Source organism: Eupeodes corollae, chromosome 3, assembly GCF_945859685.1.
Source record: "Eupeodes corollae chromosome 3, idEupCoro1.1, whole genome shotgun sequence".
NCBI classification, from domain to species: domain Eukaryota; kingdom Metazoa; phylum Arthropoda; class Insecta; order Diptera; family Syrphidae; genus Eupeodes; species Eupeodes corollae.
In genome coordinates this window covers 111,445,697-111,472,335 of record NC_079149.1, presented here as the reverse complement: position 1 = coordinate 111,472,335, position 26,639 = coordinate 111,445,697, and the positions used below count along the sequence as shown (strand labels likewise).

At 35.1% G+C, this 26,639-nt stretch overlaps 1 protein-coding gene across 1 annotated transcript in view; it reads right to left on the bottom strand.

The window, feature by feature from the left end:
- Positions 1–26,639, bottom strand: part of LOC129951310 (serine-rich adhesin for platelets) — a 194,464-nt gene that overhangs the window by 116,574 nt on the left and 51,251 nt on the right. The window contains exons 3-5 of the mRNA XM_056063403.1: positions 15,569–15,714; positions 9,501–9,661; positions 8,783–9,055 (exon numbers count right to left, since the gene is read on the bottom strand). Coding sequence (XP_055919378.1) covers positions 8,783–9,055; positions 9,501–9,661; positions 15,569–15,714 — 580 coding nt within the window. The remainder of the gene's footprint in view (positions 1–8,782; positions 9,056–9,500; positions 9,662–15,568; positions 15,715–26,639) is intronic.

Here is a 26,639-nt window from a genome sequence, read left to right as displayed (position 1 = left end):
GAACATATTATAGTTCACTTCTTAACCCAAATCAGATTTTCTATGAACCTTAGTTAAATCAGGTTCGGGATTTGGATATGCCTACAATTGTACCTATAGATACAATTTTAAGTATTCTAATAAAAGTTAAACTAAACAAAGCACCAGGAGAGGACACGATAACCTTTGAATTCTTCATACATGCAAAAGATGACTTCTTGGAGCAACCGGTAGCAGGATTTGGTAGGATGTCAAACGACTGTAAAGTAGAAGAAGCCTTTGTGAAAACAATTATCTTCAGAAAAGTAATTACATTGAAATCTCCTTTGTGAATTGTGTGGCCAAGATTATGATGCGAATTCTCAACTAGAGGCTGTACTCATGGGTGGAGGCAAATTATATACGACCATGGATAAAACTTATAATCTGGCATCAAGTTTTTACAAAAAAGAAAGTGTATGCATTTTTTGTCGATCTGAAAGCTGCATTTAATAAAATCTCAAGAAAAATTGTTTACCTACAACTAAACACAATAGGAGTTTCGACAAAACTTGTAAACTTGATAGAAACCATATACTCCAACACACAATCAGCTGTTTGGACGGGAGACACTTTTTGGAGTCAAACAGGGATGCTTGCTATCACCGTTGCTTTTCACACTGTATACAAACGATTTGCATGAATCTTTAAGAGGAGGACTCTTAATTGACTTGTTCAACATAAGGTTGCTGTTTTATGGACGCGATATGGTTATTCTTATAGATGATGTCACGGTCTTGCAGCTGATGATAACGCAACTGAAATGTTACTGCATTGAATGGAGCCTAGAAGCCGAGATAATGGTGTTCAGAAGTGGTGGAAGGTTATTTAGTCAAGACAATTGGATATTAAATGGAGGAAGAATTTCAATTGTCTATAACTATACTTACTCAGGAGTTTTACGTTCATCAAAGATGTCGTTTTCAAAGCACGTAGAAAAGAAAAACACTGCAGCCAAGAGCAGCATAAATTCGACGTGGCAATACCTTCTAGAAAAAAGTAATATCAACTTACAAACCAAATGGAAACTATTTCAGGCGGTTTGTAGAGCCATTCCAACCTACGGTGCTCAAATCTGGTATTTTGGAATGTTCAAAGAAGTGGATAAACTTCAACTCTATTTTTTGAAACGAATTTTAAAATTTGCCTAAATTTACTCCAAACTACTTTTTGGCAATGGAAGCTGGGGCGGAGGACGGACATTACTATACCCTTGATCTTCACCTCAGATATGTATCAAAAACAATATTCGAATACAGTGCAACATGACTGCCGCATCAGCTAACAAAAATACAAAATCGAGGGAAAAATTGTTTTGGGTAAAGGAATTTAACAATCTTGGATATTGTTTTGGACTGTGTTGGTATGAGAAATCTCTTTCTCTAATTGATTGGATCCAAAAACATATTGATCTATTGCTGCTGTTGAAATCAGAGGGTAAACAAGAAAACCTACGAAGGGCATCTGAAAGCAGTACGCGCATCTACAAACATCTGGATCATTTAAGAGGAAAGATTTACAATATGGTTTCGATCGAACCAGATCACCTAGATTTTTAAGGGAAGATGTGATTTAAACAAGCTTAATGGGAACTGATTTGCCCAGAACGAATCATCATTATGTACTGTGTGCAGCTTAAGGGAGGAAAAAAAACATCTAGCTGTTTTTGGGTAAATGTCCGGGTTTAAAAGAATTTAGGGTGGCCTTTTTGGGAAAGTTTGGCGCAATGGAGAAAACATCACCAGTTTTTAAGGACTTGCGAGTTTTATCACTGTAGCACACCGAAATGAACTGGCAAGGGAATATAACCAGTAAAAAATGTTCTTAAAATTATCACAACATTTTGATTTAAAACTAATAATTGTTATAATATGTACGTAAATTCAACTACTCGCCTGACGACGTTTGTCAGTGTGAGTTTGTCACGCTGAGTTTTTCCGATTATGTTAATGTCAACAGCAGACAGACTTTTGAAAGATAGTGCCTCTAGTGTTGACGTGTGAGCACTGCACAATTCTTTCAAGCACGATGTTAAAAAAATCGCACGACAGCGCATCACCTTGTCTAAAACCTTTTCTGGCATCGAAAGGTTCTGTTAAGTTGTTTCCAACCTTAATGGAGTAGCGTGAATTCTTCATGGTCATCCTGCACAAACGAACGATTTTGGCAGGGATGACAAAACTAGACAAGGCTCTATACAGCTCGTCACTGTATATGCTGTCATATGCGGACTTGAAATCGATGAAGAGATGGTGGGTGTCGGGTGTTTTTGTTTTTTTCCAGGATCTGCCGTAATGTGGATATTTGATCAACTGCGGACTTTCCTGGTCTAAAACTAGACTGATAAGGACCTATCAGCTTGTTGACGATGGGCTTTAGACGTTCACATATTACGGCAGAGAAGATTTTATAGGCGATGTTAAGTATGCTGATTAATCTAAAGTTGGTGCAGTTCAGAGGGTCTCTTTTTTCAGGATCGGGCAAACAATACTGAGGTTCCATTCATCGGGCATGCTTTCTTCCGACCATACATTACAGAATAGTTGGTGCATGCTCCTTACCAACTTATCTCAAGCTGCTTTAAAGAGCTCGGCATTCAAGCCATCTTCTCCAGCGCATTTGTTAGACTTTAGCTTAGATATGGCAATCTTTACTTCGTCTAAGTCCGGAGGACGGGATTGTTGGCTTTCGTCGTCTATGTTGAATGGATCATCCTGCCTGACAGTGGAATTTGGTTGGTTTGTCGGCGCCATATCCTCAGCATTGATTGCGGTTCCACTATGATGTTTCCACTTTCGTCTTTGCAGCCTTCGGTTCTAGGTTTGTGTACCTGTGAATTTCGGTTCACCTGTTCATAAAACTTTCGAACTTCATTCCTGCTTTTAAACCTCTCAAAATGTTAACTTCTTAGTTGGAAATAAAATACATTTTACTAATACTACGTCTACTACTACTACTAGTCAAGGCAATGGTGGTAGGGTTTCAAACCATACAAAAATTTGATCACCTACCGATCATTTATCTTTTCTTCCAAACTTGTTATTGTTTCATGGCTTGTCGGTTTTTCTTTCTTGAAAATAAACAATAAACAATAGCAATACTGATGATAAATAATCATTACTCATACCCCATCGCCTGCCAGCTCAAAAACCGCAATGAATTTTAAAAATTTCAATGTGTTTTTGAATCTTGTATCCATATTTACTTGTAAAGTGTCAAAAGATGACAAATAGCAGGCTATTCAAAATAAAACCTCTTATTAGAAATCCCGGCACATTGATTTAACCAGACTTTCATAATTGTCTTACATTTAAAATATTTTTTTTTTTAAAGACTTTAAATTTCTTAGAACTTTTCCTTCAATATTTAATCTAATCCTGGCAGCTTTATAGCTTTAATCCATATCATAAAAAGTATTCATGTAAATTTGTGACTCAGTCGTGCATTTTATATTTTATCTTAATCATATTTAAATTATGTATTTTGACATTGTCTTGAGTCCTACTTATTTTTCTTGATGCATAAGGTTATATTTTCAAATGTGAATATTAAGCAATAAAAGTTGATATTTTGTAAATAAAAAAACACGACATCAGTATCAGCATTTGAATAAAATTCCACGAAATGAGAATTAAAAGAAAATAAAAATCCGAGACGCGCATAAAGATGTAAACACTGATTTTTCTCTTGAGAACAATATACGTGAATACGTATATAAATATACGTTCCAACATAATGTTTGAAGGTCTGATTCACATCACATGAATATTTTGTATATATACGACACATAAAACATTTTATAGATCCTCAATTGCACGTATCAAAGAAAAAGAACAAAAAAAAAAAACATCACAAAATAAAAATGGAAATCCAAATTCCCTAAGGATCAAATAGAACTCACGTTCTACAATATGTTTCCTCTTCTGCTGTGCAAAATTTTGGATTTTCGCTAATTACACGTTCACATCCAGTTCAGTCTATCCACTTTCACATATGTTTCCACTTCAAAAGTGTAAAATATACATATGTACCTGTACCTTTAGATACAACACTCTTCTCTCCACAATCTACATAATACTCTCGAGTTTGTCCAGAGGCAAACTTTTGAAATTCCTGTTGATTAAGGGGAGTATATTTACATCCCCCTATATATGAAAGGACTTCATTCTATATCCCTTCTATACCCATTCTATACCCAATAAAGAAACACAAGATATAAAGAGAGAGTATAAGGCCAGACGAAATAAAGCTCAAAGAATTTTTAAAGTCAGTGCTAGCCAAGGTACCATTGGCATTGGCAAGATTATATGTAAATAAATACAAAGTGTACTATTTCGCATACTGTATAGGGCAAGAGATTGTGGATGGGAATGGAAATCGGGAGATTTTATTGATTTTAGTACCAATATCCATACAGGATATAAAGGGGTTATATAAAACTAAGAAAAGAACTCACTCATTCATAATGAATCTCGTATTTCAAAAATTCAAAAACACAAAGTATCTACATACCTACAGAACCTGCAAGTATAGTTTCATAAGCTTGATACGAATGAACAATTTCAAAGTTTTCAAAAACCTTAAGTACTATGTAACTCTACTAGCTATTAGAAGAATGTTATTCCAACTAGAACAATTTCCAAGATGCATATTTCAAAAAAAAATTAATTGGCTCTCTTAAAACTCCCTTCGACAACCCTGATCATGAACCAAGCAACTAAAAGGTCCTGAATAAAAATGTATATACAAATTATATGCACAGAAAAAAAAAATAACTAATTGAGACAGTTCACCGATGTGCAAGTGCAATTCTTTACCATCATCCAGAGAGCATCAGAGGTTATTTGATTTCGTTGTCATTCAGAACTTCTGCTTGAACAAGACAAAAGGATTCTTTTTTTTTAATACAAACTTGATGTAGCTACCTTAACCATTATAATATATCTATGTACTAAGAATAATATCCTTCTGGCACTTTTGCTGTGTTTTCTGTTTTTCAGAAAACCGGCATATTATTCTAACTGTTACGTACCGTACATACAAATGTGAAAGAAGGACTCATTAAATTTTGTTTTGCATTTTCCTTTATAAAATTCGGTATTTAACAAAGGAGTATATTTTCATTCAGTGGAAGTTGAAACTAATAATGGTTATAATTTGAAAGAATAAAAGAAAGGACTATACTCATTTTGCAGACTGCTTGCACATTGTGCCTTAATTTTGAGAAACATCTGACTACTGTTAAAAAAGGCAATAACAAAAAACTATAACAAGTTTTTTCGAAAAATTTAAAAAAAAATATTTTTAATGGTGAAAAAGTAAGGGACTTATTTTTGTGTTCTTTGCTCTTCTTAGAAATGATAGTTTCAATAAGTTGCACATTCAAAATTTAGGTTATGTTGCATTTTTAGAAAGGGTGTCAAAATAAAGTAAAATGGGAAAACAACAATTTTTAACTGCTGTCAGTTTGAGAGACGAATTCAAGGCGTTTTCATTTAGAAAATTCAAAGTATAGCCCGAATATTGATTTGGCTACTATGAAGAAGAAGTGACAGAAATTAAATTCATTTTTAATAACAAGAGTAATTTTATTATTATTGTTAATACCTGTCGATTTTTTTGGGTTTTAGATTAAAATTAAAGGTTATTTTTTGAATCCCCTTTTTACGATACTAAAATTCATTGATTGTAAAGTTAGCAACATTTTTTTTGAATGTACAAAAAAAAATTGAGTTTTAATGTCTTCAACTTTTGTTTCTTAAGTATCCCAAATATCGAGGAGGCTGTATTTCTTTGAAGAACTAATTTTCTTGTTTCTAACTTAATCTTTATTAAAAAAGTTTTTTAAGACCGAAATTATGATGTAGAAACTTTAAAGTAAGAATCGCAATTTTTGAGGAAAGAAACTGATGTACATTGTTTTCAGTGTGGTGCACTTTTTCAGTAAATTTTACCACAAGAAGTTTCATTTCCCTTTTTGCTAACCACCCTTAACAATGCTTACTGCGGCCTCAAAATTCTGGAAGAGTTTAGTAGAAACCTGGTCCATCAGTCAGTGACCTGCTCTTCTTTTATTTTCGGAAAGCAATTTTAACAAGTTTAACCAAAGTGTGCGAATGAATTCCACACCAACGAACTGTGTGGCGTCTGGTCCACATATTGGCCTAATAATATCCAAAGGCATGAAGACGATACCCATGCTCAACAATGTGTGTAGGAAAGTCACAAAAACTTCAACTTAGTATGGCCCAGGGCCCATCATAAAGTATTACCGATAGAAAATCACTCCAAGAATATTTTAATAACTTTCATTTAATTATAGGCTTGGTAACTGACTTCCTTCAACACAACATAAGTAGTTTTTCCTCAATCGAAATCGAGCACGTGTAGGTACTCGGTAATGCGAGGAATTCCACAAGATTTTCCAGAAAGTCTTGGCTGGAATGGGTTCGAAGTTGAAGAGCTGAACTCATTCACCTCTTTTAAGAGATCGCGTGCGATGAAAGATACCTGGCTTCTCGGTCATACACCCCAATCTTATGGATGGAGGAATATCCGAGAGGATTGTAAGTAGCCGGAAGGTTCAAGCTCGCCATAATGATGGTACTTTTTGGGTTGCGCCCAAAGCTAAAAGAGTAACGAAAAATTATGTGAAGGAATTTTGTTTGTTTAAAAGACCTACGTAACGTAATTTTTGTACGATAGTTTTTTTTAAAAGTTTTATTGAGTTGAAGATTGTACTGTAAAGTACAGATATTCGATCTTTAGCCGTACTACCCGAATGTGGAATGTTTGGCCACACTCTGTCTTTCCCAGCCATTGCAATATTTAGGAATTCATAACAAATTTGTACTGACATCTCACACTGTGTCTACATAATAAGGGTACAATTATCCCCTTAAGTTTGCGCTTATTATAAAAAGTAAACGATCGGATAGAAACATTGCCAATTTTCGTGCCAGTGTAAAGAATAAAACATAGCAGCCTAATTCATTTCATGTGTTTGAAAATGGGCTCTGGAAAAATTAGAAACCTCAGTTTTAAAATTTGAATGAACGAAAACTGAGAATTTGTGATTGAATCATTTCGCATGACATCAAACACGCTGGTGGGTCTTTTTGAAGTCACGGGCCTATGTAAATATAACCTACAAGTCGCAACGGATTTTATAGCCAATAACTCCTGCAAAAGTTTCAATTTAGCCTGTCTAATGCGATTGGGTGGGGAAAATTTGGCATTTCGCAGGTACACGGGCATTTAAACTTTTTATATTTTATACAAAATGGCATCGCAGTATCAGTGGTGATAGTTATCGCATAGGAATGTTGTTTGGTGCTGGGTTTAATAGCTGCTGTGCTACCTTCAAAAGTGTTGTCTATTGAGAAAAATTTACCAATTTTCCATATTAGGCGATTTGTTCACGAAACACACATAAACTTTTAGGGATTGTAAGACGCTACGCCCTGGTTTTCTATGTGCTGCATTTCTGACAAATTTACTTTATTTTTAATGACTTACTTTAAACGAATACAAACTTTCGATGATATATAACATACACTTTTATTTATTAAAATTTAAAGACTGGAATCGGTAACTGATGGTTAAAGCAACACCTCCTAAGGACTACCGACCACAGTTTACGAATAAATAGGTTCAGATAACGTGTATAGATTAGTGGTAGCAGTTAAAATATCTCAAACAGTTTAGAAATTTCAGGCAAAAAGGCCCAGAAGACGCTTCTTTTTTATCATAAATCGGCTCAATTCCAGACTCAACATTTATTGCATAGGTTGGCGTCGAACTAGGTAACCGAAATAATCTTTTTAAAAAAATTGAATACCGTAAGACAAGTAAGTGTCAATTGTTCCTTGAAAAAATTCGGTATTTAGATCCTAAGCCTATGTTTTTGTTTGAGAAGAAAGTTGGCCACATTATGTTGAGAGCTATTTTAGCTTCTTTACTCTAAGGTATTAACATGTTTATTAAAGCTACCGTTAGCAGACATCAACCCTCCCTGATATTTGAATTTCTGTACTACTTCAATAGGTTGGTTGTTAAGGAACCACATTTCTTCTCTCAACCTTCTGAAACTCTTTGTTTTCTCTGGGTTTATTTTAAGGTCCCAGATATTACAGTACGTTTGGAACCTATCGATTTGTAGCTGGAGAGAAGATGATGATAAAGAAGTACTTTTATACGAATATCAGAAGAACAAACTCCTCTGAAATATAATCAATGCAAAGGGCAAACAAGATAGGGCTGAGGATACTTCCTTGGGGAACACCTGCAGTCGTTTGAAACCAACTTGAAATCTGTTTTTGTAGACCGTGAACCGTATTTATAAAGAAAACATAGTTAAAATTAATTATTTCAGATCTCGTATTTAGGAAAACTACACAATGGAATACAAATATTCCGGACTCAAATGAAACGGTAGGCAACTGCCTTTAGTTTGAGTTCGGAAAATTCGCATTCCATGGTGAAGTTATCCTAAACACGGGAGCTGAAATAACTAATTTTATGTTTATTTTCTTTATAAATGCGGGGGACAATATATAAAACCTACTTCAAACTGTCATTTAAATACTGTAGGTGATATTCTTGGTAAGAAATAATAGACCTAGAAGTTTAATTTCACACCAATAGACCGTTCTTTTTTTGTGTTTTATTCTTTAACTTTAAATAAGATTTTCCACACAAAGCCCAAGAAGAAAACCAGAGAGAAATATTTAATTTGAAAAATGTATTTATAAAATCTACTTACCATATGGACAAAGGCATTGATAAGCATTCCCTTCATGTCCCTGTGATAAATCCACACAAATACCATTATTCGTACATGGACTGGGTGAGCATGCATCGATTTCCTCGCAATGGGGACCTGCAAATCCACCACAGCATTGGCATTCGTATCCTTCCATAGAATCATTGGAATAGCAAATTCCCTTTCCTGAACAATCTGCATTCTCTCCACAGTTATCTGACTTCATGGTGACCTTCAATCGAATGCACTGGGGTCCCCACAGCTCAGACACAACTGAAAGATAGGATTTCAAAAATGATGTTTTAAATGCCATATGCCAAACACTATGAATAAAATCTACAATTATGTATATGTCTGATGTGAATTGTTTATATGCAACAGCAGCAGCAGCAACAGCGACACGCCAAGCTACCAACGTCAACGCAACGACGGAGTCTGTTGGTAGCAACATTATTATCGATAGGTAATTTATGTGGAATGTATACAAAATACATACGAGCTTACAAAATTTAATGGCCGACCTCAAAGCCGGAAACAAGCTGTGTAAAACATATAAATGGGCGGTATACTGCATACTGGATACTGGAAACTGGACAGTAGGTAATGCAAGCAGCATGTGGCTTGGAGGTTGCTTTGTTGTCATGTAAAATAATAGTCTACACCAGAGGGCGCAACCAACCGTAACCAAAATGTGTGCATTGTATAAGTTGGCACTTACCAATTAGCAAGTTTATTCCCTCGGTGAGATCTTTATCGTATAGTGTAACGAGCTTTCTGCCGTCCACCACAAGAGGAGTTATGTCCAAGAGGATACCTTCAGTGACATCACAATGTTCATGACCGGATCGGGTTACTTGATATACTTGCGTTGTGTGACCGCTTAATTTGTGTATGGGTATTATTGTGTAATTTTGTTTTATGTATTCCCACAAGAATTTCGAGGATTCCATTGTTTGGTTGATTCACAGGTTGTGGTGCACAAAAACAATATAAAAAGATATAGATAGAGATAAATAAATGAATATAATTACACATAGTTTTGTACAAGGACATACATAAACACTACTTATTATTATCAACGAAAGTGTATCCTCAAAGAGAGAAAGAAGAGGATTATACATCATACGAAATGATTGGATAGGATTTTGTTTTGTGGTTTTGTCATATCGCAACAAAAGAAGAAACAATTGAATGATAGATATTTATCTACCCTCCCCCTAATCTCTCATCAGCTAGTGAGTGTGTTTTGTTTAGTTTTTTTTTTGGTTTTCTTTCGTATTCTTCTATTGTTGTTCTTCTTCTTTAAGTTGGCTCATTTAATTACTTTTGTTAAATGAATACAAAGAAAAAGGCAAAAATTATGTGAAGGACTTCTTTTTTTTTGAAATGATAAATGATAGGAATTAAGTTTGCAAGGATTTTGCCTATTTATAAAACTGTCAGTTTTGTTTCTCTGTCTCTGTTGGACTCGTGAAGTGCAAAGGTATGAACAAAAAAGTGATTTATGATTCTATGATGAGGCACGAATTTTAATAAAAATAATTCTAATTAAATAATTTGTTTTGCAAAAGACAGTTTTATGAATTTATACATTCACCTTTTCATTAGGTCGCATTGCCCTTTCTTAAAAGATTTAATTTATCATTACTAAAAAAACTTTGAAAAAATATAACCTGTATTGAAAATATTAACTCATCCAGCCTTAAATTTTTTCTTAAAATAGACTTCAAAAGTAAACAGGAACTTCTAACCTTGTGAGGGTTAGAACCACATACTAGTTTAAACTCAAATAAACTATTTTTATATTAGCTATTTACAGTGCTTTCAAAGCAAATCTAAAGGGCAAACACGCTATTTTTTTATTTGTATACTATTTCAACTTTTGGATGGTCTCTTTTGATCCTTAATGTACATTAAAAATGTATCTTTCGATTACATAAAGAAATATTTTAAGTTTAAGACTTAAATTCTGACTTTTAAATTTCCAAATTTGTATATCCTTATAATTGTGTTATGGGTTGCTGTATTCCAAAATTCTGTGACATATTTTATATTCTTAGCAAAAGACGTAGGAAATAGTTATTATCATTTGACACCTTTTTTAATATACATGTGATCACTCCACATGTTAAAAAAGCTACAGCAGCTCTTTTCCTTTGCAAGAAGCCATAGGAAGCAAATGGGGTTTTCAACCTCGCATAACCTACTGGCTATATACATAGATCATCCGACCAATACTTATGTACGGGGTTGCAGCATGGTGGACTGCACTGAAGAAAGTCACATACTACGACAAACTCAGCAGAGTCCAACACACTGCATGTCTCTGCATAAGGGGGGCACACCCTCAGCAGCGTTAGACACTCTCCTCCATCTGACACCCCTCGACATCTTCAGTAAACAAGTGGCAGCGACTCGACGCCTCATCTCAATAGACCAACAACAATGTGGGGCACTCCATCATTTTGAACCTCTTTGGTTCTATACTAAAGTACATATCCCAAAACCCCAGTTTGGAAAAAACTTCCAGGTATCCATTCCATCCAGGTATGAATGGGAAGGCAAAAAACTCCTGGATGACAAAACCATTCATTTTTATACAGATGTATCCAAGACAAATGAAGGAGTTGGTAGTAGTGTGTACACAGAAAAGCTTAATCTAAGCTTTCTGGCAAAGAGAAAACGTGATATCAACTTCTGATATCGGCATCTTCTCTGACAGTCAGGCTGCTATTAAATCTCTTGACGGTGTCTCAACCAAATCTCATACGGCCCTCGATTGTCGATCGTCTCTTATGGAGATGGCGCAGCAATTTAACATCCACCTATGTTGGGTGCCGGGCCACAGAGACATCATGGGAAATTGTAGAGCCGATGAACTCGCTAAAAATAAAATCGTCATGCCTAATTCACCTGAAAGGGAAGAGATAGGTATACCGATAGCTACATGTAAACTTATGCTAAAAGAAACAGCTTTTGCGATAGCAAATTCTAGGTGGCACAATTTACCAACATGCACAGCCACAAAACTCATATGGCCTTCACTGGACTTAAAGCGCTCTGAAGACTTGTTATCTCAAAGCAGACTTCATATTATCTCCCTAATAGGTGTCCTTACGCGACACTGTCTTATAGGCAGACACGCAATACGACTTGGTGTAACCTCAAATGACTTCTGCAGGAGCTGTATGGACGAAGAAGAAGAGGAAACAATCTCTCACCTTCTCTGCACTTGCCCTGCTCTTTCACTAGGGCGCAAACTTCATCTGGGAGTCTAGTCTTTTGATAATCCCAGTGAACTAGCTAAAAAGGATATCAAATATCTTCTTCGCTTTATAAAAAGCTCAAAATGGTTCTACTAGTAAGAAGTAATTCTCTAGATTTAGGTGGTATCACAATGGGCCTTTTCTTTTAGCCTAAGTGTGTGGATTCTGAATCCGCAGCCACGTTAACCGAACCTAACCTATCACTCCACAACAAGTGGTTTGTGATGCATGCTGTACATAGGTAGTCCACATCCGAAAAACAAGTATGAGAATCTTAAAACGAATACGAAAAGCAGAAATGTAGTGGGTTAGAAGATTCAGATAAAGATCATTTTTGAATATAAGGAAGAGAGTCGGAGACAAAACGGAGCCCTGGGGCACACCAGAGTTTATTTTGTGGATATCAGATTTGAACCATCCAATACTACTTGAATTAACTGGTGCAAAATGTAATTTCTTACCGAACAAAGAAGAGATTCATCAATACAAAAGGCACTCATTTTCGATAAGAGAGCTTAATGCCAAACTCTATCAAATGAATTTTAAATATCAAGTGCCATATCTTACACTCTCCAAAACGATGTAAAGATTTGTTCCACTGTTCGGTGAGATAAACCATGAGATCAGCAGTGGACCTATTGCCACAAAAGCTATATTGCCGGTCATTAAGAAGCTTCAGATTTAAGATATTTCTTGAGCTGGAAAGTGATCAGCGTTTCCATGACCTTGGAAAAAAGGGACGTAAGTGCGATTGGACGATAGTTAGAGGAGAGGAGGATTCGGCATTTTTAGGGACAGGCTGGGGAAACGCAGTTTTCCATCCACTCGGAAAGAGACCAGTAGAATAGGACAGATGGAGAAGCTTACGCAGTAGTTTTGTCAGCGTTTGAGAACACCTCTTCAGCGGATTTGTGAATGTCAAGATCTTTTAGTACTCTAGGAACTGTACGAGTGCGAAAGATGATTTGACGCATGGAATAGTTCACGCTTTTTATTACAAGAAGAGTCATGCAACTCATTGGCAGCATCGCATTAACAGCAAACTGTGCTGGAAGCAAATTGGCTCTATCAATCGAGCTTATAAAAGGAGTGTCATTGGAAACTGACGATAACCTACATTTTTTTTACAATTCTTGAAATTAAATGTACAAGAGAGATTTAAGGAAAAGATGAAGCAAAAAGATGCAAGCTTTTAATTTTTTCGACATTTTACATTAATAAATTCTTGCTTGGTCTGAAGAATGAAAATTAAAGGCTTTTCCCAACCAAACTTGTTAATATCATTTATCGTTAAGAAATTATATTATACTCTTAACATATGAATTTTTAAATCAAAACCTATGTATATAAATTTGAAGGGCTTAATTAATACATTTTCCATTGCAACGCAATTGATTTTACTAATTTATTTAACGTTGAATCAGTTAACTATTAAAAAAACTAAAAAATTACAGAAAATGTTGTTAAAAAAAAAAGTGAACCATTGACAAAATGTGTTCTTAGCGGCAAGGCTTTTGAAATAATATTTAAAATTCTGTAAGTTAAATAGTAATTTCTTGATAAAGTGGAATAGCAATCTCGAAAAAAATACAGGTAACACACAATTTCTGAATATTAACTGATATTTCGAAATGCTGTATCTCAATGAAAATCCTTGTTGTGACAATTCATTGGTGATATTTTGAACTTTGAATCAAAAAGTATACTTTTTGTCTTTTATTGACTTATTGACAACTTATTAGCAAAAATCGAACCGTAAATCTTAGGCCAGTTCGAAATACAGGAGTTTTGGAAATTTGTTTTTTTTTTTTTTTAATTCTAACTGAAATTTGTTAAAAGAATTTTTTTTAAGGTGAAATGTCTGGCATTTGTCAGATTTAACCGTAATGCTGAATGAAAAAGTTAACTGCTTCATTTCCTTTTGTTAGGCGATTCATTTTCACGTATGGTTTTTTATTGCACTAGAGCAACCAAGATAGAGTAAGATTGCCAGGAATGTATTTTTTAGAATTACGTGTAAGAGAGATAATATAACGAAACATCAAAATAAGTTGATTCAAAAGATTCCAATGTAAACACCGCCCATGAAATATTTTTAAAATACTGTTTGTGATATTTAATTATTTCTGAATGTATTGAAAATTGGTGATTCTTTGTGTTTTAAATTGAACCTTAAAGAAAATTACACCAGACTCAAAATCTGTATGTTGGAGAAAGTAATAGCAAAGAATATTTACTTAAGTCTAAGAAATATTTTCCCATAAATCAACATTATATAATTTATGTAGGCGTTTAATGTAAACCACACAAAAAATCTTTGATTGCTAAAAGCTTTATTTAAACTTCTAAACACATCATTGCATGGATAAAATTCTTCAATTTAATTTTATTTGTATCTTTATAAACGTGCTGGTTTGTAAATGTGTGCACTCAATTTAAGAGTTCTTCAGATATGTCTACTTATTTTTACATATCCTCAAATCCTTGCAGCCAAAGTAGCTGAGGATAAACTTTGCCTTGCAAGTGCTACGTAACTATAACGTATATATTTATGAAAGTAGAATATATTATAATAATAATTGGATGCTATTGTTTGTGTTCTTCTTCTCAAAAAAAACCAATAGATTGATCGACGGCATAATGAGCTGGAAATTTTGTACTTTAAGTGAGTAGATATATGAGCCGGTTTAATGCATCAAATGAAGTGTACTTTAACAATACTTATCCCTCTTCTCTGAGGAAGAGAATTTTGCAATCGTTGTGTATATTTATATCTAGAAGTAATAAAAACTGAAGTGTTAGCATTATCTAGAATCTAGGCTAGTGTGTTAATAAGTGGAAAATGTAACAGCTGCTTTATTAAGTTTTCAAGCAAAAAACTATAATCCTTCTAGAAAAAAAACTCATATCAAATGAATAAAAATAAGTTCATATTGAAATTAATTGATCCAACGAAAAGATAAATAAGCAATTCTTCATACAATACAATATGAGAATTATTACAATTAAAAGTATAAAGGGGATCAGCCCATAACTTATGCTTCCCTCCACTTAATTATTTGTTGTGGCAAAGATTTTAAGGAGAAAATAATGTAATTCATTTAGTTAATTAACACATACCTGTTAATTGAGAAATTCCATTTAGATATAAAACATTTATTTGCGTTAAAGTGTAATAAAAACAAAGAATAAAACATCAAGTAAAATAAGTCCATCTCTAACAATCATTGACTATATAGCCAGGAAGCTATACAAGGATTGTATATAAGTTTCTAAACTACTTAAACATATCAACAAGCTCGTTATTAGTGTTAATTATTGTCTGTAGCAATGAAAATCTGTTGAGTAAATGGCTAAATCCTATATTCTATCCATTGATCATTTTGCCAATAACTCTTCCTAATGTTAATGTATTCGCAGTATAAGCTTATTCAAACTACTATCACCATTAGGATTAGGAAGAAAATGGATAATAGCTACTACATAATGTATACCAAATCGTCTTATATTCAAAGCTTACCTTCCAATTTTATTTTCATAATAGGGATAGAGACTTGCATCATTGATTTCTACAAGCAATACATCTCCTGATTGAATTTCAGCATCACCTTCCCATGAAACAAGCATTGGAGTGCAATCATTGAAGCCTTTACAATTCTCTGGAGTCTGAAATTGAATGGAGAAAGAAAATAAAAATATATAAGAAGAATTTATAAAGATATTTTAATGACTTGTATGAGATGAAAATGTGAATAGAATTTTGGGAATTATCAAGTTTCGAATTTTAAATCTTTACGATTTAAAATAGAGTCTTATTTAAGTTTAAATAAAAAGTTGAAATGGTAAAGTAAAGCCAGTTATGGATAATGGAAATAATTATACTTTGCTAATAGTTTTTATTATTTGTTATTTTGTTGCAGTAAATAATCGAAGGCTTAGTGAGTGGGTCTTTAAAATTTTCTTCAGTAAAATATTCAGACATAGATATTGTATAACTATAAGGGGTTGTCCATTTTACGATTTAAAAAATATAGGGCTGGAATTCGATGTCTGTCAAAGAAAGTTGTTAAATCAATTTTTATTTTCCAGAAAGTCTGACACATACGAAAATGGATCGCTTAACTTTTGCAGAACGCATACAAATTGTTAAAACCTACTACAAAAATTTTGATTCTGCCACAGCCACATATCGTGCCTTAAGAAGAAATCATGGTTAACATAATCGTCAAACTACACAAGCATTTGGAAAAATTGTGAAAAAATTTGAAAACACTGCGATGGTTAGAGATATTGTAAAGCCTATGAATCATCGTTTCATCACTGAAAATATTGCTGCAGTAAGTGTTGAAATGTTGCCGAAGACCCAAATGTGTTGATTCCTCGTCGTTATTAGGAATAATTACAGTTTAAGATAATTGCTCGCAACATCAACACCTGGCCATAGGCCCTTTTTTGATGGCAAGCTTTTAAATTTGCAGCTCCTTGCCTTGCTTTGTCGCTTAGGTTTTGAAATTTCCGAAAAAATATTTCACAAGATTTACCCTCTCTTCCTTGGTGAATGCTTCGAGTGAGTTTCTCTTTCTGGGTAAACAATGAAAAATCAATACCCTGTGCTTATAGGATAAACCACAGCCACCACTATACTCTCATAAGGAGGCCATCCCATATACGTTCATGGAATTAACCATATGATTGCAACATATCCCGTGGTACCACATCTTCAGTCGTGTGTTAGTTTAGGTCTTTGATGTGGTGCCATCTGGGGAAGATAACCCTAAAAGTGGCCCCCGGCTTCACGTTGCTTTATCTACAATTACATCATTTTTTTAAGAAAATTATTTTTACTTCCACTCCAGACTTATTTTATCTTATACGAAATACCGACGACTTATAGTCATTAGATTTTTATATTTACTGATTTCTATTTATTTTTTATAATTTATATCAGTAAGTCAAGCCTCGAACCCATGAGGCACTACGACAGTCCATTGTTGACCATCTTTCGAAAGATTTAATCTTGGAAGGAAGTCGACAGTAGTTTCTTGCGTTCGCTCACAAGTTAAGAATTTTCTCAGTGCAGTTCTAAGCTGTGCCTTTTTCAATAACTATAAATTGGAACAGTATCATTCATCATCGAGCTGCACTGATTTCTATGATTTGTGCCCAGGGCCCACTAACGTGGAGGTGCAAGTAAGCGCTTCTTTATTCCAAATTATAGACAAGCATATAGCTTCCCTATATCTATAAGGAAGTCAGTTTGGTCCCCAGGAATTAGGACTGTATTACGTCAAATTATGGCATATTTGGATCTAGTCTTACATCTATATATAGTCTAGCTCACAACAACTGAAGTCATCTGACCATTCACAACTTCGTTTTTTTTTATAATAAGCGCACACTCTAGCAAAGGGAAAGAGGGTTTGAAAGGAGATGTCGGTGCACATTGGTTTTGAATTCCTGAGTATTGCAATCGCTGGGAAAGACAGAGTGTGGCAAGGCATTCCACATTCGCATAGTAAGGCTAAAGAACGAATCTCTGTACTTGACAGTACGACCGAAGTTGGGCTCGAGGGTATATTGATGAGCATTCCTAGAAGCGCGAGTATTACGGTTGAACTGTTTAAGGGGAGGAATGCAGCTGGCTATTTCTCTAGAACATAAACCATTAAAATAAAAAGTGGGTGGCATGATGGTTAGTGCGTTGGACTGTCATGCAAGGTGTCTTGGGTTCAATCCCTGCCTGTGCTACCTTAATTTAAAAAATTAATTTTCGCGGGTACTGCCTCTTGCGAGGAATTGACAATTCCTTCAAGAGTAATTCTTGTCATGAAAAAGTGCTTTCTCAAATTAGCCGTTCGGATTCGGCCTTAAATTGTAGGTCCCTTCCATTCCATTCCTGACAACAGTACTCGCACACAGGAATGGTTGAGAGTTGTAAGTCACTAGGCCCTGGTTCACAACGGACTGTTGCGCCACCCCATTTGATTTTTGAGACAAGAAACATTTCGACGATGTTCAAGCGACGTAAATGATCTTATGATGGTAATATCACCAATCAATCTACGTTCGATGCTGTCCAAGAGGCTTAAGTAAGTTGCAGGATCACCAGCCCAGATATGGGAGTTAAGCTTTGGACGTACTATATAAGTCTTGTAAATAACAGCCAGATCAGAGGGGGAGAAAAACTTCTTGCATCCACTTGGAAAACCCAAACATCTTGCGGCATTTTTGGCGACATCGCGTATGTGATTGTTCCACAAAAGGTGGTTGGTAATACACATACCGAGAATATCGAGATGTTCAGTTTCCTCGATGCAAGTGCCATCCATGGATAATGGCAAAGGGGGGATATCACGCTTTAACGATATAAGACAGCATTGCGTTTTCGAAGCATTAAATTCCACGCGGTTTTTTAAACCCCATTGAACAATGCTGTTTAGGTCGGAATTTAATGAGATTATCATATTTTGTCGTTGTAGTTCCACATCCGAAGAAGAGGGATATGAATCTGAAAACGAATATGAAAAGCGAAGAGTACTATCGTCAGCGAAACAATGTATTGATTTAGATGTTGCAGACAAGAGATCATCACAAGAGATAAAACAGAGTCCTGGGGCACACCAGCATTTATTTTGTGGTTTTCAGACTTGAATCCATCCAATAAAACTTGTATTGAACGATTCTAAAGGTAATTACTAATCCCTTGAAGGAGGGACTCATGAAAACCTAAAGCACGCATTTTCGATAAGAAAGCCTGATGCCAAACCCTATCAAATGCTTTTGAAATATCTAGTACAATAATCTTACTTTCTCCAAAAGTATGTAAAGATTTGTTTCACTGTTCGGTGAGATAAAGTATGAGATAATCAGCGGACCTATTGCTACGAAAGCAGTATTGCCAGTCATAAAGAAGCTTTCTTCAAGATATTTCTTGAGCTGATAATTAATCAGCGTTTCCATGACCTTAGAAAGAAGCGACGAAAGTGCAATCGGTCGGTAATTAGACGGTGAGGAAGATTCACCTTTTTTTGGGAATAGGCTGGACAAATGCGGTTTTCCATCCGCTCGGAACGAGACCTGACGAGTAGGACAGATGAAAAAGCTTACGCAGTGGTTTTGCCAGCTATGAAGACCATCTCTTCAGAACAATAGCGGGGATACCATCTGGACCAGCGGATTTATGTATGTTAAGATCTTTTAGGATTCTCGCCACAGTACGAGTGCGAAAAAAGATTTGCCCCATAGAATCATTAACTCGATCAAGTACAGGTGGAGTCATAACACTCACTGGCAGCGTTGAATTTGCGGCGAACTGCCTAGCAAAGAGATTTGCTTTCTCTAAGGAGCTAACAAATGGAATGTCATTCACAACGAGCGTGGGATTCGAGGAAGAATTCTTCATGTTTTTTACAAATGACCAAAAATTTAATTTGCCTTTGGGACATTGCAGTATTTTTTGCCGTAATTTTTGGTCATGTAAAAATTTGGTCCGTCGAATATGTTTCAGGTCTTCCTGGCTTGCTTGAACTTATTCCGGTTTTCCTCAATTGGATTGGCCTTAAAACAACGGAAACTTACCTAGTTGACCCTAATAACCTCTTTCCAGCTCGCATCGAACCATGCGTTTTCCTTAGGTCCGATGCTTTTAACCCTATTCGGGATAAAAGTGCTCATTCTCAGGAGAATCAAACTTGTGATCATATCAGCGCTGGCGTCAACGTCACTATCGAGGAAGCATAGTGACCAGTTAAAGATCCTGAAGTAATTATTGAGACCGTCCCAGTTGGCTTCCTCGTGTTGCCAAACGGTTCTCTTAGGAGCTCTTTCTTTAACTGGAGAGTTTTTACACGAGAAATTTGCTGATATGACACAATGGTCAGATGTATTTCTTAAACTTTAAATTCTTCGACTTTCACTGTTTTTCTCCTTATAATTTAAATAATGTCAGTATCATATTATCATATTCAGACAGGTAATGGATGGGGGCGAATATGCAAGGACGTATCCCTAACCCTTTGAAGGTTCCATGTCAAATACTGCCTGTGACCGTTTTTCTTAATTTGAATTTTAGTCCAATTCACTCATGAAACAAATGAAACACATTTAAAACGTTACCGTATTGAAATAAAAAAAATAATGATTTTGAATCTTGTTGTGTAGAACCCTTAATGTTTTAAAGAAAGCCTTCTTTTATTTATGTTTGACTTTTTATCGGAAATTATTGAAATTGGTCCGATTTGTGGAGTGAAAAATGTCACTAATTTTGACATTACAAATAAATATTTTAACTGGAAAAAAACAATATTTTTCAATTTTAATCTCTTTGCCTTAATCTCGTCCAGCTCCTTGAAAAAAACTTAGCTACACACTTGCTTGAATTCATAAAAGCACAAATTATAATAACTTTAAGCTTCCTGGCCTTTGATATATTAAGGCTATATAAGCATTATCTGAATCTAAGAATTCAAAAAATATTTCTTTCTGAATAATGAAGTCTATCATTAATCATTATAAAAATATCGGTGTCGTTGTCAAAAATATGACAGTTGTCTCGCATAAAAAATGATGCGAACACAGGAAAAGATTTTCTAATATTTAACACATTTATTAAGATTGAGTAACCGTTCTTTTGTGAGCTCCCAACAAACTTATGCCATGAAACCCATAAGTAGATGAAATTTTTTATTCTTTTGTACATAAAAAATCTTTGTCCTTTGTATATGAGCTTAATTTATAAGCTCCTTACAAACTACGACCTAAATAAAAAATGATCATAAAGAATGTATTCTTCAACTTGCATCATTAATTCATTTAAGTTATGAAAACTCATGAAAACTCACTTCATTTTACACATAAAAATACAATCAAAAACCATTAGAATTAAGTATAGTAACTCACCCACACCCACACCCACACCCACGTCCTTACGTTTGTATCCTGTATTTTAGAATAATATTTCAAAGCATTATAATAATATCCTACATAATATAAAGTTTCTATGATACACAATAAAGGTACACTTTGATTCTCTTAACGGTAGCCTGAATGCATGTGTATACAACTTGAATTCTGAAACGTGCTAGAGTAGCATTAGTAAAAATATGTATATTTATAGTCAAAACATAAGTAAAAAAGAAATAATTTTTCAATTTATGAGACAACACACAATGGTATAAAATATTAAATGGAAGTGATTCCCATGAAATTGATAAACTACTCGTACATCAAAATATTCTTTGTTTTGAGGACAAAGTATTGTGCAATGGTATACCTTCAATTTTAGTAAGAAAAGGAAGCATACATCGATCATTAAATTTTCAAAAAGGTATTTAATATTTTGTCAATTAAAGGATTCGTAAGAGTACATTCAAAAGAAAAGATTTTATAATAAACCAAAAATGAAAGACTTTTACAAATGATTTGAGTTTAAATTTAATATTTCATCATTTTTGCAACAAAGGACATCGATTTAATTTGTAACTTTTGAAAGAAAAGTAAATCTGAAATTCGCAAGAAAAACGAACACAAATTTATTGTAACCATACATAGAATATTTTTATCAAAAGCTACGATTTTTGAAGTCATCTGTAAGACAACAGATGGTTTTTTTTTATTGTTGGCCAAAAAATTTAAAGTGGTTCAAGTAGAAAAGGGAAGATTACTGTATTGTACAATGTATGTACATACACTTGTGTGGTTTACCAACTCAGTGTAAACCACACACTTTCAAAATTTGTATTTAAAAATACTATTTTAAATAATTCTCATAAAATAAAAGAAGCTATTAATATCTCAAGGCAACCGTTTTGCTACCAAAAACTCGTTTGACCTGTGATAGAAAGGGAAACATTTATAGAGAAGCTTTATTGCGATTATGTCGGAACCATTTTGTCGCATTGAGAAAAAAGATTAGGTCTCTTATCTTTGTCTCAGATAGCTCATCAAGTTTGTGAAAGAATGCTTTTCCAAAATATTTCATTCTAGTGTTTGCCAAAGCAGGACATTTGCAGAGGAAATGGATTATCGTTTCACTTTCTTTTTGGTCACTACAACTACGGCAAAAGGTGTTGTAAGAGATACCCAACTTCTCCGCATGAACTCCTATAGGCCAATGTCCGGTACAAACCGCAACTATCCTGGCTATATCTTGCCTTGGCCTGCATAGAAGATCGTTTGTACGGGTTTTATTATAGGTGGGCCATATCTTTCTAGATATAATGGAGTTGGGTAAATTGGTCCACCTTCGGTTTGATTCAGTTTGGTAGATAGAAAAGATTTTACCCTTCATAGCGCCAGAGGAATGTTAACCATTTCGTCAAGTGAGCTATGAAGGACCGATCCTTGCTGGCTAGCTCGTCAGCACGTTCATTTCCTACGATACCACTATGGTCCGGAACCCAGATCAGAGTAACACCGAGGTTAATATTCAGGCTCGCAAGCTCATCGCGACATTGCTGGACCAATTTAGATGAGGATGTGGCCTCGTTAATGGCTTTGACAGCTGCCTGACTGTCTGTAAAGATAGCTGCATTTCGGTTTTGGTTTGGGTTTTGTTTAAGTATCTTACATGCTTCCCTTATTGCCAGCAATTCAGCCTGAAAAACGCAAACAAAGTCAGGAAGCCTAAAGGATTTAGCTACATTTAGGGACTCAGAAAAGATCCCAGAACCAACTCGGCACTCCATCTTTGAGCCGTCAGTAAAGATGGTTGTGTCGAAACCTATCGACACGATGTCACCCTCCCAATCGTCTCTGCATAGGAAAATAACCTTAAAACCCTTACTAAGGCACAAAGTAAGAGTGCAGTAGTCAGTGTCTACCGAGATAATATCTGAGGTAATCAACTTCTTTGTGTAGCTGTGACCATAAGGTTTTGGCAACCATCTGTTTGATACCTTCAGCCTAATAGCGCTGCAGGAAACTATGTATTTAATAAAAAGGTTGATTGGTAGAAGATCCAAAATAAAGTTTAAGGCGTCCGTTGGGCAGGTACGCATGGCCCCTGTGGTGCCCACGCAAGCTTATCAATATTATAGGCTTTGCTAAGAGCAGGCCACCACACAATCGACCAATATGTTAAGATTGGACGGCTCTGTACGTCCATAAAATCATCTTCAACTGAAGTCCCCACTTTTTGCCGAAAGTTTTGCTGCAGGCGTAGAAGGCAACACACGCCTTCTTAACCCGTACTTCAATATTTAGTTTCCAGTTTAGTTTAGGGTCGGGTATAACTAGCAAATATTTTGCACTGGAAGATAATGATAGGAGTTGACCGTTGAGTCGAGGTAGCGTGAAGGGCGGTACTTTAGCTTTGGTGGTAAAGAGCAACAGTTGAGTTTTATTTTGGTTAACTCCTAGTCCACAACTCGTGGCCCAGTTCCTAACTTTCTTCAAAGCTGACTCCTTGATTTCAATAATCACAGAGGTGTACTTTCCTGACACCAATAGCACCAAATCATCCGCATAGGCTACCGCCTTCACTCCACATATCTCTAATTGAACGAGAATTGTATCCATGACCAGAAGCCATAGAAGAGGCAAACGGACACCGCACTGGGGTGTTCCGCCAGAGTTGTAAAAACTGCAGTCTTTTTGGGACTGCAGTTAAGTCACTAGTAAGACTTTTTTTCTTTAATCTTTTAACTTACAAAAGTACTTTAACTGTAACTAAACAGTCAGCAGTTAGTACTTACTTTCTCACTTGGCAGTTACAAAAAAAAACAAAGACCAAATTATTTTGAGAAATAGGACAAACTTAATTTTACGGTGATAATAAATAACATTGACTTATGGGAGGATGTGCCCCTCACCCACTTGCGCACACTAGATTTGGTATAGGTGCGGTGCAAGATTTCTTTAGGATTTATAGCAAATTTAGAAAAGTAAAATGAGATCGATTCTTAAAAGCTACGACAAAATATTCTCAGCTTTCTAACTTTTGCAAACTTCTCAAGAGTTCAAATTTGACCACCAACTATCATCGGGGAACGTGCTTCACAACAACCCAAAAGTTTGAGAATTTTTGATTGCAAAATTTGCATCATTTGATTTTTAGTAATGACGTTGTTTTTAATTATCAAATGTCAATAGTTTCAGAAGTGACAGCTGCCCAAAATGTGGACTACTGAAAATAAACTTTTATTTTTCAAGTAATTAAGAATTAAACTCCGATAAAAGTCAATATACATAACTATATAATAATAATTTTCCGGGTTCAACCTTTTCGAAAGAATAATTGATTGCAGAGATAGACAGAGCGAAACTTCACAAGGCAGCTGGAACAGCCCGAATTCCATTTGAATTTTTAAAGGATGCCTCCCGTGATTTAATAGCCCAACTTTTTTGCTTTTATAATGAGATCTTCGAGTTTGGAATTATTCCTCATAGTTTTTTGTCTTCGGTGATTTTCCCATTATATAAAAAAGGAGATGCATCTGTTCCAGAGAATTATTGAGGGATATCGTTTTTAAATGATATTCAGTAGACTTACTTCGCGGGTGAACGTAAACTCCAAGCTCAGTGAGCTGCAAGCTGGATTTCGCTCTGGATATTCAAAGTCTAAAAGATGTGCGTTGAGTACTCTATTATTCACTCTATTTATTGAGGATTTAGTGGAGCACACGGGAGAGAGATTAACTTTGCGGGAGAAAATGTTCCGGGCTTATTGTATGCTTATAATATTGTACTTTTATCGGAATCCCCAGACCAACTCCAAGAAATGATCGTCAAACTTGGAAAATATTGCGATACATGAAATTTATCAGTCAACCTTAGAAAATCTAACATAATGATCTTCAGAAAAGGACCCAGAAGATACGCTAGTTATGAAAAATGGAAGCACCAGGATCAGGAAGTTCAAGTTGTTAAGGAAGTTAAATACCTTGGTGTGACCAAAACAAGTAACCTTTGTATGAAAAAGCATATCAAGTTAAAACCTCAGGAGGCGGAGGCTGCCTTCTGCGTTTCCTGGAAAAACTGCATTGGTAATAAATCCAGCCACCACTCAGCAAAATATACACTGTTTCAAGCTGTGGCAAAATCTATTATGCCTTACTTCTCGCAAGTGTGGGGCTACAAAGAATATGAGGATGTGAAAGGGAGTCTTTGCTTTCCCATCAACAACGCCTAATTATTTGCTTCATATCGAAACAGGTTTGCCAACGTTGCTCATTGACACGCTCAAGATTCATTTCGATTACGTTATGAAAATTCTCCGATTGTATTAGTTCAATAGAGTATTAAAATTTATCATCATAAATCGGCTTAATTTTGTACAAACTTGGATCAATCTTGCTAATTTGACGGGTGAATCGATAGAATTTGATTTGAACAATCTAACGGCTTTTAAAAGAAGTCGTTACTCTCTTGTTGAGAAATATCAGCAAAATTTCATCAACCAGGCCAAAGCATCGCAGTATAGAGATTTCTATAGTAAGTTGGAGTTTAATCTTGAAGAATCAAACTACTTCGACGAAAAGAACTCAACGGATATGATTTCTTCAATTCTACGAGCCAGAAGTGAGCAACTTACCTCACAAACCAGACCTGCCTATCGAGTGCCAACTCTGCAACATCCATGAGAGAGAGAGAATATCGGACACTTTTTAGGATTTTGTCCAAATATCCAAGAAATTCTTCGAAACATTTTTGGGAAGAACCAATTTGAATCTGAAGATGTAATCCACACCCTTAATGGAGCAAAAGTCTAGGATAAACTTTACAAATTCCTCCAATGCGCAATGGCTTACAGAAAAAGAATTCTTAAAGAGAGGTTTTAATTTTTCCAGTGCATTTTTTGTTTTCTTCTGTTTTTGGTTTTGCCGTATCTTTTTTTTTTCTAACATATTTATTTTATAAATTATTGCTTAGAAAACAAAGTTCCTAAAAACATCTGTGGGTATATAAATCAAAGCTTTTAAAATACTTCGTATCGATTAAAAACCCACACACACATTATTTTCATTGCTCATCATTTTATCAATTTACCCCAACCAACTTGAAAGCATTATGTCCTCCACCTCTTACAAAAACCCTTATCTATATACAGATAGACGTGCCACACATTCCTTTTATTTTTTAACATAACAAAAACAAAAAGCTGCATACACTGTTAACTTTGTTGAAAGATAGAGTTTCCCTTTATGACAGATGTTGCGTCCCTTATGCCAAAAGACCTGAACTAATCGTCTGCTCAGCAAATAAAAAAAAAGAAAAGCATTTAGTAATGGTGACGACGATGACGCTTATATATCCGTGGTGAATTCCCTATGCGACACAACAGAATAAACATATCATAAATAAGAAAAAAGAATAAGTCCCGCAAGCTTAACATAAGTTCCTATTTCCAATTGAAAACCCAACAGAAAAAGGATAAACACCTACATCATCTAAATCAATCAGGTCTATGGTTTGAAGCAGCATTTGTTAAGCAAAAAAAAGAAAGAAAAAAAGCTCCAAGCAACACAAGCGAAAGCAACCCTTTTCCGTCGTCATGGCATGCGACGTTGTTGGCGACGCGACGTGTTGGTGGGAATGTTTGAAAGGCGAAATTTCGAACCTTTTGTTTTTATAGATACAAAAAAGAAAAACTC